This window comes from Dryobates pubescens, chromosome 11 (assembly GCF_014839835.1).
Source record: "Dryobates pubescens isolate bDryPub1 chromosome 11, bDryPub1.pri, whole genome shotgun sequence".
Lineage (NCBI taxonomy): Eukaryota > Metazoa > Chordata > Aves > Piciformes > Picidae > Dryobates > Dryobates pubescens.
Genome location: NC_071622.1, coordinates 25,711,887 through 25,730,151, shown reverse-complemented (window position 1 = coordinate 25,730,151; position 18,265 = coordinate 25,711,887). Strand labels below are relative to the sequence as shown.

The window sequence follows — 18,265 nt, the reverse complement described above, 5'->3', positions numbered from 1 at the left end:
ACACCTTGCTAAAGAATGATTGAATCTCTTTGCCATGGAGGCACCCCAGATGACTTGATGGGAATTTGGAATTGGTGGTCTTGCAGACCTGAATACAAGCCATGCTCTTGCAATAAATCCAAGCAGCTGCATTGCACAGCTTGTGCAGGAGCTAGAAAGCAGTGGAAAATGTGTACATTTTGCCAGTGCTGGAGGGGAAGTATTATTCAGAGAGCAGCTGGCAGCCTTTCTGTTTGCAATGAGCTTCTCACCTTCATGCATTGCTCACCTGGTAACTTTTCCCCACTGTGCAGCAGGAGATGAAACTATGGCAAACAACAGCTCTCCATCCCTTACGCCAACCCCACCTGCACGCTCCACATCACTCTCACCTCCAGGCACCACTAAAGGTAATGGTGAACTTGGGACCATGGCATTGCTGAGCTGGCAGCCACCACAGCTGCCTTCTTGCTGTTGCCATCCCTCAGGCTGCATGGCACAGACTTCTGGCTCAAGGAAAAGTGATTTGTCATGTGGACAGTGCCAGTCCACATAATATATACTTGATATTTTGGGGGTCTAGTTGTTGCTATGTGCAACTACTTAAAAATGTGTGAATGCCTGGGGAAAGCTCAGCTGATACTTGGGAGGAAAGAATGTTGCTTTTTGTATTTTTGCCATATGATTGTATTTAATTCCTTGAAAGCTTAATTTGCACTTTCTCTGTCTTTTCCTCTTTTAAAGGGGTTGAGCCAGCCACGACTACACCTGGTAAGAAACTTTTCACTTACATGACAGAACTGCATTGACATCTTTTCTTCTGATAATTTCTTCTTTCATTTTCCTGTACACAGCTATCAGCCCCATGAAAAAAAAAAAGCTGTCTTAAGAGGCAAGAATATCAGACAAGACTGGGTTTGAGTCATGGGTACGAATATATTTTAAAATGCAGCATTTAGCATTGATCCCTGGAGTTTTTTAAGGTCAGGCTGGATGTGGCTCTGAGTGACTGGATCTAATGTGAAGTGTCCCTGCCCGTGGCAGCGGGGCTGGAACTAGATGATCCTTGAGGTCCCTTCCAACCCTAACAGTTCTATGATTCTTTAACATTAAGGAGGTGAAGTCAGTGCTGAAAAGAATTATACTTACTAGATGTTTAGCTGATGCCTCTTGGACCCCAAAACACCTTGAGTGTAGGACATGCCTTTACTTGTTAACAAATTTACAGTGCCCTCAGTACAAGAGTGCTCTAGCACAGCAGTCCTGTGTTGTGAGTAGCTTTGTGTCCCTCCTTGACCAAGCAGCTTCCTAAGCATTACTGAAACTGCTGTGTGCTCTCACCACAGGTGTCTTTCCTGCAGACAGCCCATACCTTTCTATGCACACAGGCTCCAACCCTGCCATGGGAATCAGCAGCTTACCACACAGTAGCACTGCTGCCCTCACACCCCCCCCACCCCCACCCCCCCCCATTGCCTTCAGGAATGCTTCATCAGGTTTAGAATGCTTCATCTTGCTTTAGAAGCTCTCTGAACTTCAGGGGAAAACTAAGGCATTCAGCCTCAGGGTAGATTTTACAGCTTATGGATCACCAAACAGAAAAGGTAACTGCAATCTGGTATAGAGGCCATACCAGGATTTTTCCCAGGCTCTGGTGTCCACATCTTGTAGCCATCACTGTAATATCCAGAGAAGGGCCATAAGGATGATCAGAGGGCTGGAGCACCTCCCCTGTGAGAACAGACTGAGGGAGCTGGGGCTATTCAATCTGGAGAAGAGAAGCCTCAAGGAGACCTTATGTGGCCTTCCAGTATCTGAAGGGGGCCCATAAGAAAACTGGTGAGGGACTTTTTAGGGTGTCAGGTAATGATAGGACCAGGGGGAATGGAAAAAAAAAGGTAGAAATGGGTAGATTCAGATTGGATGTTAGGAAGACGTTCTTCCCCATGAGGATGGTGAGGCAATGAATGGCTTGCCCAGGGAGGTGGTAGAAGCCCCATCCCTGGAAGTTTTTAAGGCCAGGCTGGATGTGGCTCTGAGCAACCTGATCTAGTGTGAGGTGTCCCTGTCCGTGGCAGAGGTGTTGGAACTAAATGATCCTTGAGGTCCCTTCCAGCCCTAACAATTCTATGACTCTACGATTCTATGAAAATGCCAGCTGCTGTCAACAAGACTTGTGTGAATGCAAGAGCAATAGGAGTGGATCTAAAAGAGAAGGTAGAAACCTGCCAGTGTTTTATAAGCAGGGAGGCAAATACTGAGACATGGTAAGTAATATAGTGAGCAAGGCAAGTGGGTGATACTGGAGTGCTTGCTCCTGAAAAAAGCACAGGTGCTGGTTGTAATTGTGTTCTACCGTAAGAATACAGCAAAATGCTTTAGTTTTTCCCAGTTCACAATTAGTAATGCCATTTTTAAGGTGACCCCATCCTGGATGCTCCTTGCACATTACAAAATTCATTTGTATGTAGTAGATTACAAAAACCCCAACAACTTTCTATTTAAATACTCTCTTTTAAAACTTTATTTTACTGGATACATTATATTTCTGGATATATTATGTATACCGGAGATATTCTATTTCTTTCCTGTTCTTCTCTATATTACAAAAATTACAAAACCAAAACAAACAAAACCAAAAAAAGAAGAAAAAAAAAATCCCACCAACCAACCAAAACCAAAAATGACACCCCCCCCCCCCCCCCCCCCCCCCCCCCCCCCCCCAAATGAAACCAGACGAAACCAAAAGGACTGGAATATGTTTTTGATAGTGTAGCCACAGGAAATAATTTCACTTTTTAATCCTGATATATTGTTTATCTCCTTACAGATTATTCATCATCCTTGCACAGCACCTTCTCACCAGCCAGCATGCCAGCAAGCACTGGGATCACCCCTACTCCCCAAATAGGTGACAAACTTGCACACAGTTCTCACAGTTGTGATTATGCAAGCACAGAAAATGGGATAGGATGAGGGAATTAGATTTGAATTTCTTTTATCAAACTTAAGCATAGAAATTAGGCATACAACTGCACTAAACTTCAGGGGCTTTTTTTTAGGAATCTTATTAATAGTTTATGAGTAATATTAAAGATACCAGATTTGCTGCTTGCCAAGCAAGTGAAAAATGAATATTATTTCCGCACAGTGGCATAGTATGAAGATAGGTCTGTCAATTACTATGTCAGTACTCCTCTTTATATTCATATTTTTTGCCCAAGCAGCAAAAAACAAACCAACCAAACAAAAAAGAATACATTGAAGATCTGTGTGTTTTCCTGTTCTACAGTGTCTTCCATTTTGTTTCACTCAGCATTAATACTTTCTTGGTATCTATTATTGCAAGCACTTGCATTATTTTTATTGAAATTGGGCCAGAAGGAATTTGTCAGGTCAGTAAAATATTTGTGTGTGCTTCAGTAAAGCACATCCAGAATTTGAACTCCTACCATCATTCTGGGGCCATTCAAGTACCTGTGGGTTCCCATCTGCTTTTTGACAGACTGAGCATTTATCATCTTGGTAACTCTCCACTGGACCATCTCAGTTTACCCTCTCACTAGGGTCACTGTTGTGCTCTGTAAAAAAAACCCACCATCAAATCTGCTGAGCTACACCTTCATTTTGGTTTTGTTCTTGTTTTGTTTTTTTTTAGATCATTCCATACGGACAACTAAAGAACCCTGTGGTAAGAACCAAACCCCTTATTTTAACTCGGTCTTGACATTTGACCAACCCAGCATTTCTAGTTATTTTAGAAACTGTCTCACAATTTTGGAATAGTAAGTTCAAAGTTATTAACATTTCTGGTTTTCTCATCTCCTTTTACTGCTCAGTGGAATTGCTCTGCACTAGGTTATTGATATCAGGGGTGCAGAAGAGACCTGCCTTCATGCCACTAAGCCTTCTCTAATGTCCTCTCATCAATGCTACTAATTGCGTGCTGCAAATTGCAATTCATAAGCAAACCTGAAGTCTGGACATAGCTTATGTAAACTTTAATCATGTTTTACTATGTGGTTATTAAATGTTATGAATAAGAAAATTTGAATTTTCTATTCAAACAAATGATTCAATGTGCCAAAGCAAAGTATTTCACATTGAAATGACATTTTAAATTAAAGCAGCTCTGGTTTAGGAAAGTTCATCTTTCTAATTCCTCAGTTTTCCTAACTAGAGAATTATTGAGAAGATTCTCTCTCCCCCCCCCCCCCCCCCCCCCCCCGAAAATTTTCTGGTTTGACTAAGCAATATTTTAAAGACAAATAAAAAGTAAAAATAAACAATAATCACAGCTAATTTTGCTATGTTTGCTGACTCTTAAAACACACATGGGGCTGGGGGTGTCATAAAACATTTGATGTCTCTTAAAAATTGTCATATAATCGCTACTTGCTATTTTATCTTTCTCTTTTAGTTTATCTTCAGCATCGTATTATAGGAAATGTACAAGGCAAAAAGAGCACAGTTACAGTTGAACTGGAAAATCCCAGCAAGACCAGGGAATATAAGATTTTGGAGGTTAATAAGATCATACCTGTGAATTCTAGCAACTACAAAATAAAACTCCAGAGATGCAAGAGATACACAGTCAAAGCTGAAGATTGCCCAGAACAACATCTTGATATTCCACCTGGTAGGTACAAAAGCTTCATCTTTATATATTTTTTTTCCATGCAGTAATTCAGTTTTCCTGGATTTCTTAGTCTATTCTTGTCTCTTTTCAGAGTATCAGACAGATGGTTTTCTTACTTTGTGCTTGGTTCGTAAGATTGCATTTTGAAGTTTCATATGAAAAATCTCTTGGTATTTTCTTAATGTAGGATGCAAGAAAAAATAATTTTCTCCTTGTAAAGGGGAAAGGGAACTTTTGTGCGTGTGTGTGTGTTGGCAATATAGAGCACTATAAACAATGGCAAGACTGGCCAGACACTATTTGTGCTGGCTGTTTTATTCACTAAAGGGACAGTTATATTAAAAGTTTCATTTATTATTTGAGTGCCAACAGCATCTTCCACTCATGTAGGCTTTTGTTATCTGTGTATTATTCTGTGCCAATTGTGCCTTCATATCGGAGAACAAGTCAACACATGTAAGAGAAAAATCAGTATTTAAAGAATCAATATAGCCAAGGTCACAGTGACCTAATATATGAATCATTTTCAGACAAAAGTGAGAATCCTTTCAAAGTTGTGGATATAACCAGCAGCTGCGCACAAGTATGTTGGACCAGCTCATTTGACTGTGTGAATATGACTGTTACCTGCAAGGGTAAGACACTTGGAAGATATTTTTGAAGTGGAATTACTTATTTGTTTATTTTTAAAAGCAATGTTGATACTGTCTTCTGATGGGAGACAGGCAGATTTAAATTTATTGTGCCACTTTGAGGGAATGGTTCTTCAGAATTTCTGGGATCACCAAGTTGGGGATAACTAACGGAAGGCTATGAGGATGATTAAGGGACTGGAGCATGTGCCCTGTGAGGAGAGGCTGAGAGCTTTTCAGTCTGGAGAAGAGAAGACTGAGAGGGGATTTAATAAATGTTTATAAATATCTGAGGGCTGGGTGTCAAGAGAGAGAGGACAGGCTCTGCTCGCTTGCACCCTGTGATAGGACAAGGGGCAATGGATAAAAACTACAGCACAGGAGGTTCCACCTCAACACGAGGAGGAACTTCTTCACTGTGAGGGTCACAGAGCACTGGAACAGGCTCCCCAGAGAGGTTGTGGAGTCTCCTTGGCTGGAGACTTTCAAGACCCATCTGGATGCATTCCTGTGCAACCTGTGTCAGATTCTATGGTCCTGCTCTGGCAGGGGGGTTGGACTTGACAATCTTTGGAGGTCCCTTCCAACTGCTAACATCCTGTGATCCTGTGAAGTGTATGCACTGCAGATCCAGGGAAAGTTCAAACCCAGCAAACTCATTTACTGAGTTACTAACTTCACAAACTATAGACCTCTGGAGACTTTGGGGATCCTGCTTGATGATCTAGAGGTGACCTGAGACTTTGGAAATACTCAGTCTGTGGCTGTGCTGCGAGCTGGTTCCTTGCAGACTACCCAGGCAGCTGGCTCTTTGAGCTGGCCAGCCTAAGGGGATGCTTGCTCAATGGCAGCTGGTGTGATGATACCAACACTGGATGTCCTCATATGTCCTAGAAAAAATGTGATGAATGTCTGGGGCTGGAGATTTCATGCTTCAGGGAGCTGAATAGCTAAGAAATCACTCCAGGGCTCTGCCAGACTCCCATGAAAATGTTTTGATTTCTGTGGGTAAATGGTTTACAAATCATATGGGCTCTACGCAGACTGAGTCAGTGTAAAAGAACCTAAAACCTAGCCATTGGATTAAGTTGTACACTTCTGTTTGGAGTATTATGACAGTTTGTTGCAAATTATAGTGAATAAATTCAGTAGAGAAAATCCCAGTTAAAAATACCATGTACTTTTGGAGTTGTGAAAAATAATAAAACTCTTTTTGTATCTAAAGATTTACCAGTCTTTACAGACTCAAATCAAACTTGTCAACAACAGAGCGCTTTATTACCCAACCATGAGTACAACTGCACTGGGGTCATACATTTTTTTGGAAAGAACTTTAACTACAACTTTCCCATAGCAACAGATCATGGTGGTAAGTTAAATGATTATTTTTTGCTTTATATTCTACATATTTCTCTAAACCTACTATTGGTGATTCCTGGGGCTGGAGAGAAATTTTTGACCAGCATGCTCAGCCCCTCTTAAGTTCTCCTCCAGATCTTCCTGCTCAGTCTCTTGATCTTGTGGTTCTTCAACTGCAGTCACAATCTTCCTTTCCCTCTCCAGCCTCAGTTTCAGTCTTCCAGTCTGATGTCTTTCTCTCCTTCTCTCAGAGACTGTGATTATATTTTTGGAGGGCGAGAACATGGCCCAAGTGTATAGAGGTTTGGATGAAGATTAAAAAAATAAAAAATAGAAGTGAAGGCCTAGTGAAAACCAAGTGTAAAATTATTGATTTAAAGAAAGATGTGATAATATGATTGCAAAGCATATCTCCAGATAAAATTATGTGGGTTTTTTCAAAGCATAGTCCTTGGAAATAGCTTTTCTTTTTTCTAAATTAAAAAGGAAATCAACTTCAATCAAGCGACCTGCAAATAAAAACTCAAGCCAACAATTTAAAGTTTGCTAAAATTGTAAAAAATAAAACTGAACTATTTTAGTACTTTCTTGCTGTTTTCACCTTGTTCTGAATTAACTAAATGTATAAAATTGCTGCAGTATGATGCTTGTACATACAGGCAGTTAAAACTTAGGTATAATTTCTTTAAATGAAATAGACTATGAAAAATGTTGTATCTTGCTGGTATCTTGGTTTACTATCCAATATAATTTAATTTAATCAAAGTAGGTAAAAAGAGGAATATTTGCACTTTCATTCAAAGATTTTCTTCCCTCCCCATTATTTTTCTTTTACAACAGCTCCAGAAGCACCAGAAAACCTTACAGTAATTCCTGGTGAAAGAAATGTAACAGTTACATGGCAGAAACCTAGTGACATTTCAAAGGGTCCTGTATATGACTATACAGTGATATGCAACGGCACAAGTAAGTATATTCTCCTCCAGTATTAAAGAATTCATTCCACAATTTAATATTTACAGAGTACCAAGCATGATACATTGTCGGAGCATATTGGAATCTCTTCAAACTGTGCATAATTATTATTTTATCTTGGTACAGACATTAAAAGTTTCTTCCCTTTTGGTTGTTCCAGTTGAACCACCAGGTTGTTCAGTTTGCCATTTCAGGACACAATTCTGTCACTCTCCAGTTCTTATCCTTCTTGGTTTGTATTTTTCTAATTTGATTCAAAATTGTTATACTGTGCCAGTTTATGGGATCTATCTACAACCATGCCCTAGGATCTGCATATTTATATTGATAAAAGATTATTAATATTTGTATATTAATAAATAAGAGTAATTAATACATTTTCATATATAATAATTTAAAACCGTATTCATGACAAAGACACAACTCTGTCACCCTTCAGTTCTTATGTTTCTTGTATTAAGTTATGACAAGATCACCAGTTGCCTGATTAGTTTGTAGCATGATGCTCTCTGTCTCAGAAATGCTGCTATAGCTGGTTGAGATATTGCCTGAGAAGACAATCACAGAATCATAGAACCACCGAATCAACCAGGTTGGAAGAGACCATTAAGTCCAACCAATCACCCAGCTCTGTCTAATCAACTAGACCATGGCACTAAGTGCCTCATCCAGGCTTTTCTTAAAAAGCTCCAGGGACGATGACTGCCCCACCTCCCTGGGCAGCCCATTCCAAAGGGCAATCTCTCTTTCTGGGAAGAACTTCTTTCTAAGATCAAGCCTAAACTTCCCCCTGCACATCTTGAGACTGTATTCTCTTGTTCTGTTGCTGGTTGCCCAGGAGAAGAGACCAACCCCACCTGGCTACTACCACCCTTCAGGTAGCTGTAGAGAGCAATAAGGTCTCCCCTGAGCCTCCTTTTCTCCAGGCTAAGCAACCCCAGCTCCCTGAGCTGCTCCTCATAGGGCTGGACCTACCTTCTGAGTAACAACTATGTGTATAAAAGTCAAGGGTCTTGAGTGCAGCAGTTAGCATCTGCATGTTTAGAAAGGTAAAGCAAGGTGGTATGTCTTCTCCTAAATGGTCACTCCTTTCAGATATGCTGGTTTATCCATTTAGATGGATAAGTGTGCTGGGTTACACCCATCCTGAGGGGAGGGCTGCGAGAGCCCTGCTTCCCCCAGGGGACAAAAGAAACCTGATCCAGTTGAACAGAGAGGGACTTGGTTTCCCCCTCCCAGTAGGAGGGGTCCCCTGGGTCAAAGATGGTCTATTCCACTCCCCCTTACTGTCCAGCAAGCCTATAAAAAGGAGGACATTGCTGCCATTTGTTCTTTTTCTTCTGCCTCTCCGCTTGAGAGGACCAACAGCTGCAGCCCATCTCCTGATTCCTCCATGTGGTCAGGCCTGGCCTCTCCCTACTGCATCCACCTTTCGCTAAAGGACAGAAATCCACGTACATCCAGGGAAACACAAGGCCATCCAGGCTTGGTTTTATATATTTTCCTATTTATCCTTATTCCTTACCCTTGTAAACCCTCCCTGTTACTGCTATATATATATTTTGTTAAAAAACTTACTTCTCCTATTTCCAAACCGACTCCAGATTATTTTTGGTTGATTTACCTCCTTCTCTTTTCCCCTACACACTTCCCCCCACTCCCCCCCAACTTTTTCTCCTTTTTCCTTATCAGGGAAAAGGGGGGAGGGGGGCAAGAGAGGAATTCTCAGTTTGCTACTATCTGAGCTCTTAAACTCTAGTTAAAGGTCAAGCTACTACAATAAGTCTGTTATACTGGGGCTGTGTTTTCCAGGTGTGAGCTTGGAATGAAGATGTTGACACATGATTCCAGGAACTATATTTAGGTTTAAACTAGTCTTGTATTAATGATTTCTTTCTGTTCATTTACTGCATGTTTTGTAAATCTGTAGTGCCACAGGAACTAAAGGTTGTCATGTCCCTGTTCTTCCCAGACACAAGTAATCTCTTCCATTCTCCATGCCCCTAATTTGACCACTACCCGAAAGGGCAGCAGCCCCACGCACTCATTTCTGTGGTTGATCTGGCTAGGCCAGCACGGGAGACAGATATGCTCAATATGCTGAGTATATGTGAGGTCACATCTGAAGCAGCCAGAAGGGAGCATGGAAAGACTGTTATTCACTCTACAGTTACCTGAAGGGAAGCTGTAGTAAGGTTGGGGTTGGGCTTTTCTCTCATGCAGCTTGTGACAGGAGAAGAGGGCACCACGGGAGGTTTAGGTTGGATGTTAGGAAGCATTTCCTCATGGAAAGGGGAATTAGACACTGCCCACAGAGGTGATAAAGTCACCATCCCTGGAGGTGTTTAAGAAAAGATTGGATGTGGCACTTAGTGACATGGTCTGGTTGATGTGGTGGTGGTAGCTTGTAGGCTGGACTTGATCTCAGAGGTCTATTCCAGCCTCAATGATTCTGTGATTCCCCTGTTTCCTGAGGCATCAAAGCCTCAGCTGTGGTGTGGTAATAATTTTGCTCATGTTGCTTTTCATGCAGCTTCTTTCTGCCCTGCTTGCAGCTACACCAAAAGCACATCAGGTCTGTTGCATCACAGCAGAACAGACCTGCCTAGTGTGCAGAGTGACTTTGAAATCTGTCTTCTAACCCCTTCCCAAGCTGGAAAAAGTATCAGTCCCTCTTTATCAATGCCCTTTAGGTTAGCTTTAAATTACACCTGTTTAAATGACATACTGAGAAAGCAAAAAAACCCTGAAACAGAACTAAACCTCAGCTTTACTTTCTTGATTGGGGAATGCATTCTTCTTCCTCCCGAGCCTTCACTCAGCATTAGTAAGCAAGACAAACCAACCAAGTACACGAAATAGAAATATGTGCAACAGTGGTTTCAGGTAGTTCTGATGAAGTGTAGGAGTTTCTACTCTCATAACAGAAATGTCATTAATTAATTTAATTGTTCATTTTCTCTTAAAGCTACAGAGTATGTCAACACAACTAATTTCACTTGCCATGAATTAGAACCTTACAGGAATGGTTCTGTAACTGTGACTTCATGCACAAAGAGCAAATATTATGATAAAACATTTATGGGGAAAAATGCAACGTGCAACTTTAGAACAGAGTCAGCAGGTAAGGCTCTTTTCTGCTAACTGTTACCAACAAGGCTGATACTAACACAGGGAATGTGCATTTTATTATTGCTCCATGGAGAAAGACCTTGGAGTCCTAGTGGACAGCAAGTTCTCCATGGGACAGCAATGTGCCTTTGCGGCCAAGAGAGCCAATGGTATCCTGGTGTGCATCAAGAAAAGTGTGGCCAGCAGGTCTAGAGTGGTTCTTCCACCCCTCTGCTCTGCCCTGGTGAGACCACACCTGGAATACCATGTCCAGTTTTGGGCTCCCTGGTTGAAGAGAGACAGCGATCTGATGGGGAGAGTCCAGTGGAGAGCCACAAGGATGATTTTAATTACTTCTCTGCAGATCTAGTTCCACCATCTCCAGACTCAGCTAATATAGAGATACAGCTATAGGGAAACAGTTGTGGTATATAGCACAGTATGATGTAATGCCAGCTTGAAGTGGGGATTCCCCCCCCAATAGCAAGAGTAATCAAATCTTTCATCACTTTAAGCACTCCTGAAAAGTCTGTAGAAAGGGACATGTAAGAACTTTAAAAAAGTAAATGTATAAAATTAAGAGAGAAGATGACAGACAGACATGAACACATACAGCTATTGAAATGTTTGGTTTGAAATGTTTGGTTTGAATTGATGAACACAGAGCCATTAACACTTCTGTTGTGACAGAACCACAGCAAGTGACTGATGTTAGTGCAACGCTGATAGATGACAATGCAGTCCAAATCACATGCAAAAGTCAACAAGTGTATGGAGGACAAAAAGTATTTAAGCTGATTTGGCAGAATGGTGGAACAGAGGTCTCCAATCAAACTGATTGTGATTTTAGAAAAGAAAATCTCTTGTACTTGACAAACTATTCATTTGCGGTAAGTAGCCTTATTAAACTAAGTATATAAAGTATTGCTATATATTCATGATTTAAGCATATTCTACTTGGATTTAGTAAAAAAAAAAAAGGTAAATGTGATGGCAGGAAAGTTAATCCATTACTTCAGAAATAAAACGTGTGTCTAGCCAATCCACCAATCCCAGTGCTGTTCCACACAGGTTTCGAGCACGAAAGATGCAATATGAATAGACTGTACTTGGTGTTTGGTTGGGGCTTTTGTATGTTGGTTTTTTTTTTTTTTTTGTAATGCTAAATGGGTATTTTAGTGTTTAATGAACATTTCATTTAATGAATATGCGACTACCATTTTGATCAGCTGATAAATGCGTGATTTAAAACTGAAGACAGCTGCTAAGAAATAAATTGCTCAGTTTGTCACTGTGAAGATTTGTGATGCTTCAAGGACTACTTAGTATAATAGGAATATGACAACTAAAATCACTGTTATTCAATTTTGTTACTATTGAATGTCTAAGTTTAATCATAAGATTAATTTTTCTTCACATGAAAAATATGAAATATTCAATGTACAAACCTCAGGCTGCCTATTTGATCTTATAGAAAGTTCTGTTCAGGAAATTTAAAAGATTGAATAAATGTAAATTATAGTATGAAATGTAAACGCATCTAAACAAAATTAGTATTATTACACCAGTTAAAGTACCCAAAACATAATCATAGAATCAATAAGATTGGAATAGACCTCAGAGATCATCAAGTCCAACCTACTGCCCAACACCTCATGACTAACTAAACCATGGCAACCAGTGCCAGAACAAGGGGACACAGTCTCAAGCTGCACCAAGGGCGGTTTGGACTCGAGGTGAGGAGAAAGTTCTTCACCAAGCGAGTCGTTCGTCATTGGAATGGGCTGCCCAGGGAGGTGGTGGAGTCACCATCCCTGGAGGTATTCAAGAGGGGATTAGATGTGGCACTTGGTGCCATGGTCTAGTCATGAGGTCTGTGGTGACAGGTTGGACTCGATGATCCTCGAGGTCTCTTCCAACCTTAGTTATACTGTGGTACTGTGATGGCTTCAAGTGCCATGTCTGACGTTACAAGAAAGCAACTTATTTAGTTATATTATATATATATATATTATATATATATATGTAATAATATATAATAATATATATTATAATATAACATTATATTATATTATAATATTATATACATATTATAATATATAATAATATAATATATATTTTATATATATATTATAATATATAATATATATATATAATTTAACCTTTTATTAATTCCTTCCCATACAGGAACTTGTATGAAAAATACCCAGTTCAGTGTACTATTTGTTTATTTATTATTGAAGCAAATAAAATAATGATGGTTTATTACATATTGCATAGTAGTTTTTCAGATTTGAGCAACTTTATTTTGATTTTATAAAAAAATAGATCTGATTTTTTTCTTTTAGACACTTTTGATTTTGTAAGGTATCTCATACCTTACTAACCTTTTTCCCCAGTCACCTATGTATTTTTGGATCTAGATCTTGCTTTAACTCTTGGAAGTCTAAGCTGCACTATGAAAGATTGACAGCAGATCCTGCTGTCAATGATGCTGATTCATTGAAAATAGCTGAATGTATTTCAAATATCCATTGTGTTTCATTTGAAGCTTTTACTTCTTAATCTCAAAAACTCTATTATTTTCACCCACTGCATGCAGATCTCAGTGTTTAATGGAGTATATGAAGGGCAGCCAGTAAAGAGAAGTATAAGAACCAGATGTAAGTAAATATATAAAGTATTTTCACTTTTAGACTTCAGTGTAGTATGGCGTAATAGTGTAAATCATGAATTTTGTTACAATTGCTCCTGATTAAAGATACAAACTGTCTGGTTTTCTAGTTAATCTGCATTTGAAACCATATCCTCATTCAGCCTTAATGTAACAGATCATGTCGACAAGTAATTGGCTGTAATTCAGAATTATAATACAGCTGTAGTTTCTTCAGGAAATATTTGAATGCAGATAGAATTTAATTTCTCTAACTTAAATTGTTCACTTTATGATTATTTTCCTGTGCACACATCCTAAACTGCAGGAGCTGAACATCCATGACTTGTCAGGAATACCCAGCTGGGGTGCATTTACCTGGACCTGAGCAAAGCCTTCGACACTGTCCCACACCACATCCTGGTCTCCAAACTGGTGACACATGGGTTTGATGGCTGGACTACTAGATGGATAAAGAACTGGCTTGATGGCTGCAACCAAAGAGTGGCTGTCAAAGGGTCCATGTCCCAGTGGAGGCCAGTGACAAGCGGAGTCCCTCAGGGATCAGTCCTGGAACCAGTCTTGTTCAACATCTTTGTTGGTGACATGGACAGTGGCATTGAGTGCACCCTCAGCAACTTTGCTGATGACACCAAGCTGTGTGGTGCAGCAGACATGCTGGAGGGAAGGGATGCCATCCAGAGGGACCTGGACAGGCTGGAGAGGTGGGCACAAGCCAACCTCATGAGGTTCAACAAGACCAAGTGCAGGGTCCTGTATCTGGGTCGAGGCAATCCCAGGCACAAATCCAGGCTGGGCAGTGACTGGCTGGAAAGCAGCCCTGAGGAGAGAGACTTGGGGGTGCTGGTGGACGAGAAGCTCAACATGAGCTCTCAGTGTGCACTTGCAGCCCAGAAAGCCAATCAGATCCTGGGCTGCATCAAGAGAAGTGTGGCCAGCAGGTCAAGGGATGTGATTCTCCCCTTCAACTCAGCTCTGGTGAGACCCCACCTGGAGTACTGCGTCCAGTTCTGGAACCCCTATTACAAGAGAGATATGGAGGTGCTGGAGCGTGTCCAGAGAAGGGCCATGAGGATGATCAGAGGGCTGGAGCACCTCTCCTATGAGGACAGACTGAAGGAGTTGGGGCTGTTCAGTCTGGAGAAGAGAAGGCTCCAAGGTGACCTAATTGTGGCCTTCCAGTATCTGAAGGGGGCCTACAAGAAGGCTGGGGAGGGACTTCTCAGGATATCAGGTAGTGATAGGACTAGGGGGAATGGAATGAAGCTGGAGGTGGGGAGATTCAGGCTGGATGTGAGGAGGAAGTTCTTCACCACGAGAGTGGTGAAGCCCTGGAATGGGTTGTCCAGGGAGGTGGTTGGGGTGCTGTCCCTGGAAGTGTTATGGGGTCAGAGTGGCTGGAGAGCTGCCAAACGGAGAGGGACCTGGGGGTGATGATTGACACCCGCCTAAACATGAGCCAGCAGTGTGCCCAGGTGGCCAAGAAGGCCAGTGGCATCCTGGCCTGTATTAGGAATAGTGTGGCCAGCAGGAGCAGGGAGGTCATTGTGCCCCTGTACTCTGCATTGGTTAGGCCACACCTTGAGTACTGTGTCCAGTTCTGGGCCCCTCAGTTTAGGAAGGACATCGAGACACTTGAACGTGTCCAGAGAAGGGCAACAAGGCTGGTGAGAGGCCTTGAGCACAAGCCCTATGAGGAGAGGCTGAGGGAGCTGGGATTGTTTAGCCTGGAGAAGAGAAGGATCAGAGGTGACCTCATTGCCCTCTACAACTACCTGAAAGGTGGTTATAGACAGGAGGGGGTTGGTCTCTTCTCCCAGGCAACCAGCACCAGAACAAGGGGACACAGTCTCAAGTTGTGCCAGGGGAGGTTTAGACTCGAGGTGAGGAAAAAGTTCTTCACTGAGCGAGTCATTCGTCATTGGAATGGGCTGCCCAGGGAGGTGGTGGAGTCGCCGTCCCTGGAGGTGTTCAAGGGGAGATTGGACGTGGCACTTGGTGCTATGATCTAGTTGTGAGGTCTGTTGGAACAGGTTGGACTTGATGATCCTTGGGGTCTCTTCCAACCTTAGTTACTGTGATACTGTGATACTGTGATACTGTGATACTGTGTTTAAGACCAGGCTGGATGAGGCTCTGGCCAGCCTGATCTAGTGTGGGGTGTCCCTGCCCATGGCAGGGGGGTTGGAACTAGATGATCCTTGTGGTCCCTTCCAACCCTGACTGATACTATAATACTATGATACTATTAAGAGTGTGTCCAGCAGATCAAGGGAGGTTCTCCTCCCCCTTGTTGAGACCACACCTGGAATATTGCATCCAGTTTTGGGCTCCCAAGTTCAAGAGGGACAGGGATCTGCTGGACAGAGTCCAATGGAGGGCTACCAGGATGACTGAGGGACTGGAGCACTGCCTTATGTGGAGAGGCTGAGAGCCCTGGGGCTGTTGAGAATGGAGCAGAGAAGACTAAAAGGGAATTTCATAAATGTTTATAAGTATCTGAGGGCTGTAGGTTGTGGTCCTATTCTGGGAGGGGAGTTGGACTTGATGATCTTCAGAGGTCCCTTCCAACCCCTGGCATCCTATGATCCTGTGTGATCCTGTGAACTCCCACATTAGAATCACAGAATCAATCAATAAGGTTGGAAAAGACCTCAGAGATCATCAAGTCCAACATCGTGACTAACTAACACATGGCTCCAAGTGCCATGTCTGATCCCCTCTTGAACACCTCCAGGGACAGTGGCTCCACCACTTCCCTGGGCAGCCCATTCCAATGCCAAATAACTCTTTCTGTGTAGAACTTTCTCCTCACCTTTACACTAAACTTCCCCAGCGCAGATTGAGACTGTGTCCTCTTGTTCTGTTGCTTGTTGCCTGGCAGAAGAGACCAACCCCCACTTGTCTACAACCTCCTTTCAGGTAGTTGTAGAGGGCAATGAGGTCTCCCCTGAGCCTCCTCCAGGCTAAACAACACCAGCTCCCTCAGCCTCTCCTCATAGGGCTTGTGCTTGAGACCTCTCACCAGCCTCGTTGCCCTTCTCTGGACACATTCAAGAGTCTCAACATCTTTCCTAAACTGAGGGGCCCAGAACTGGACACAGGACTCAAGGTGTGGCCTAATCATTGCTGAGTACAGGGGCACAATGACTTCCCTGCTCCTCCTGGCCACGCTATTCCTGATACAGGCCAGGATGCCACTGGCCATCTTGGTCACCTGGGCACATTGCTGGCTTATGTTCAGCTGTCTATCACCCAGTACCCCCAGGTCCCTTTCTGCCTGGCTTCTCTCTAACCACTCTGACCCCAGCCTGTAGTGCTGCATGGGGTTGTTGTGGCCAAAGTGCAGCACCCAGCACTTGGACTTGTTAAATGCCATCATGTTGGACTCTGCCCATCTGTCCAGCCTGTCAAGGTCCCTCTGACAGATCAACACCTGCTCCCAACCTGGTGTCATCTGCAAATTTACTAATGGTGGACTGAATCCCCTCATCCAGATCATCAATAAAGATACTGAATTGGATTAGGCTCAACACTGATCCCTGGGGCACACCACTAGTGACTGGCTGCCAGCTGGATGTGGCACCATTCACCACCACTCTCTGGGCACAGCCCTCCAGCCAGTTCCTAACCCAGTGCAGAGTGCTGCTGTCCAAGCCACGGGCTGACAGCTTGGCCAGGAGTTTGCTGTGGGGGACGGTGTCAAAGGCCTTACTGAAGTCCAGGATCATCTGATAGCTCCACTGCTCATGTCTACAGGACAAATAGAGCACAGGTATGGTAATGCAAAACCAGTCAGTGTGGCATTTTGACAGGTGGACAAGGAGAGTTTAAGTGCTAATTTTCTTAATGAAGAAATAAAATTCCTTCATTTTCTGTAAGCTTGAAGGTTTGGGCACTTCCATATAACAAGCTTAAACTAGACACTTTAACAGTTTAGTTCTTTTCGCACCACACACAAAGTAATAAAATATCAGTAAGCCCTGGTTCTAGGAATTCTACAGCTTTAAAAGAAAAAGAAATGTAATTTAAAAATTCAATTAATTATGTATTCAAGAAATAATGAATGTATTCTTTTTCTGTTGCTAGATAATTCTAAAGCCCTGATTATATTCCTGGTGTTCTTGATCATTGTGACATCAATTGCTTTACTGCTGGTTCTCTACAAAATCTATGATCTTCACAAAAAAAAGCTCAAGTAAGCTTCCTGTTTCTCTCCCTATCTTATACAAATGGCAAGGAAGTATTTTCTGTTTTTCTGAGAGGTTTTCTGATGGGTAGTGTAAAAGTGTTACAAGTTGGGTATTTCACTAACACCGGGAGGAAGGCATTCTTTTAATCTTTTCAAAAGAAATTCAGTTTTTGCTGTTTTGCCTGGCAAACACAATTAAATATCTTCAAGATCTTTCTGCTATGCTCTTTCTCAGGGCATTTAGAAGAACTAAATGATTTGGCATAAGTTTCATGAGAAAAAAATAAAAGGCAAAAAATTCTGGAACACTTTTTCTTCATGATTTAAATTAAGAGCAATGAAAATAATACCCATTTTCTTGAAACTCTTTCAAATGCTTAATCACCCAAAACCAATATTTCAGGGAGGCTTTGTTTATTGTAGGTCTCTCTAGGTGACTTGTCAGTTCTGTTTCACAGTGGATGGCAACAGAAAATGGTTGTTGCCTTCCCTGATGACTGTGCCAGTGCCCTGGAAAGCCAGGCTATTGCTATTGCGGTGGAGGGAGGTGTTGCAATGTGGGCATTTGCTGCTGATGGAGATGGAGGAATTAAGACAGTTTTCTTAGAAGCCTCTCAGCCCTCTGGCAATTGGAGAACTTCATGACTTGTCACTTCCAGATCCTTTTCCCTCACCCTGCTCTTCCCCTTAGGGGTGATATGGAG

The 18,265-nt window shown here is 42.1% G+C and overlaps 1 protein-coding gene across 1 annotated transcript in view; it reads left to right on the top strand.

Annotated features, from left to right (window-relative positions):
• Positions 1-238: 238 nt before the first annotated feature.
• Positions 239-18,265, top strand: part of PTPRC (protein tyrosine phosphatase receptor type C) — a 34,205-nt gene continuing 16,178 nt past the window's right edge. Inside the window, exons 1-10 of the mRNA XM_054164961.1 lie at positions 239-389; positions 724-750; positions 2,804-2,917; positions 3,638-3,670; positions 4,400-4,618; positions 7,450-7,575; positions 10,553-10,708; positions 11,386-11,585; positions 13,298-13,358; positions 17,459-17,567. Coding sequence (XP_054020936.1) covers positions 239-389; positions 724-750; positions 2,804-2,917; positions 3,638-3,670; positions 4,400-4,618; positions 7,450-7,575; positions 10,553-10,708; positions 11,386-11,585; positions 13,298-13,358; positions 17,459-17,567 — 1,196 coding nt within the window. The remainder of the gene's footprint in view (positions 390-723; positions 751-2,803; positions 2,918-3,637; positions 3,671-4,399; positions 4,619-7,449; positions 7,576-10,552; positions 10,709-11,385; positions 11,586-13,297; positions 13,359-17,458; positions 17,568-18,265) is intronic.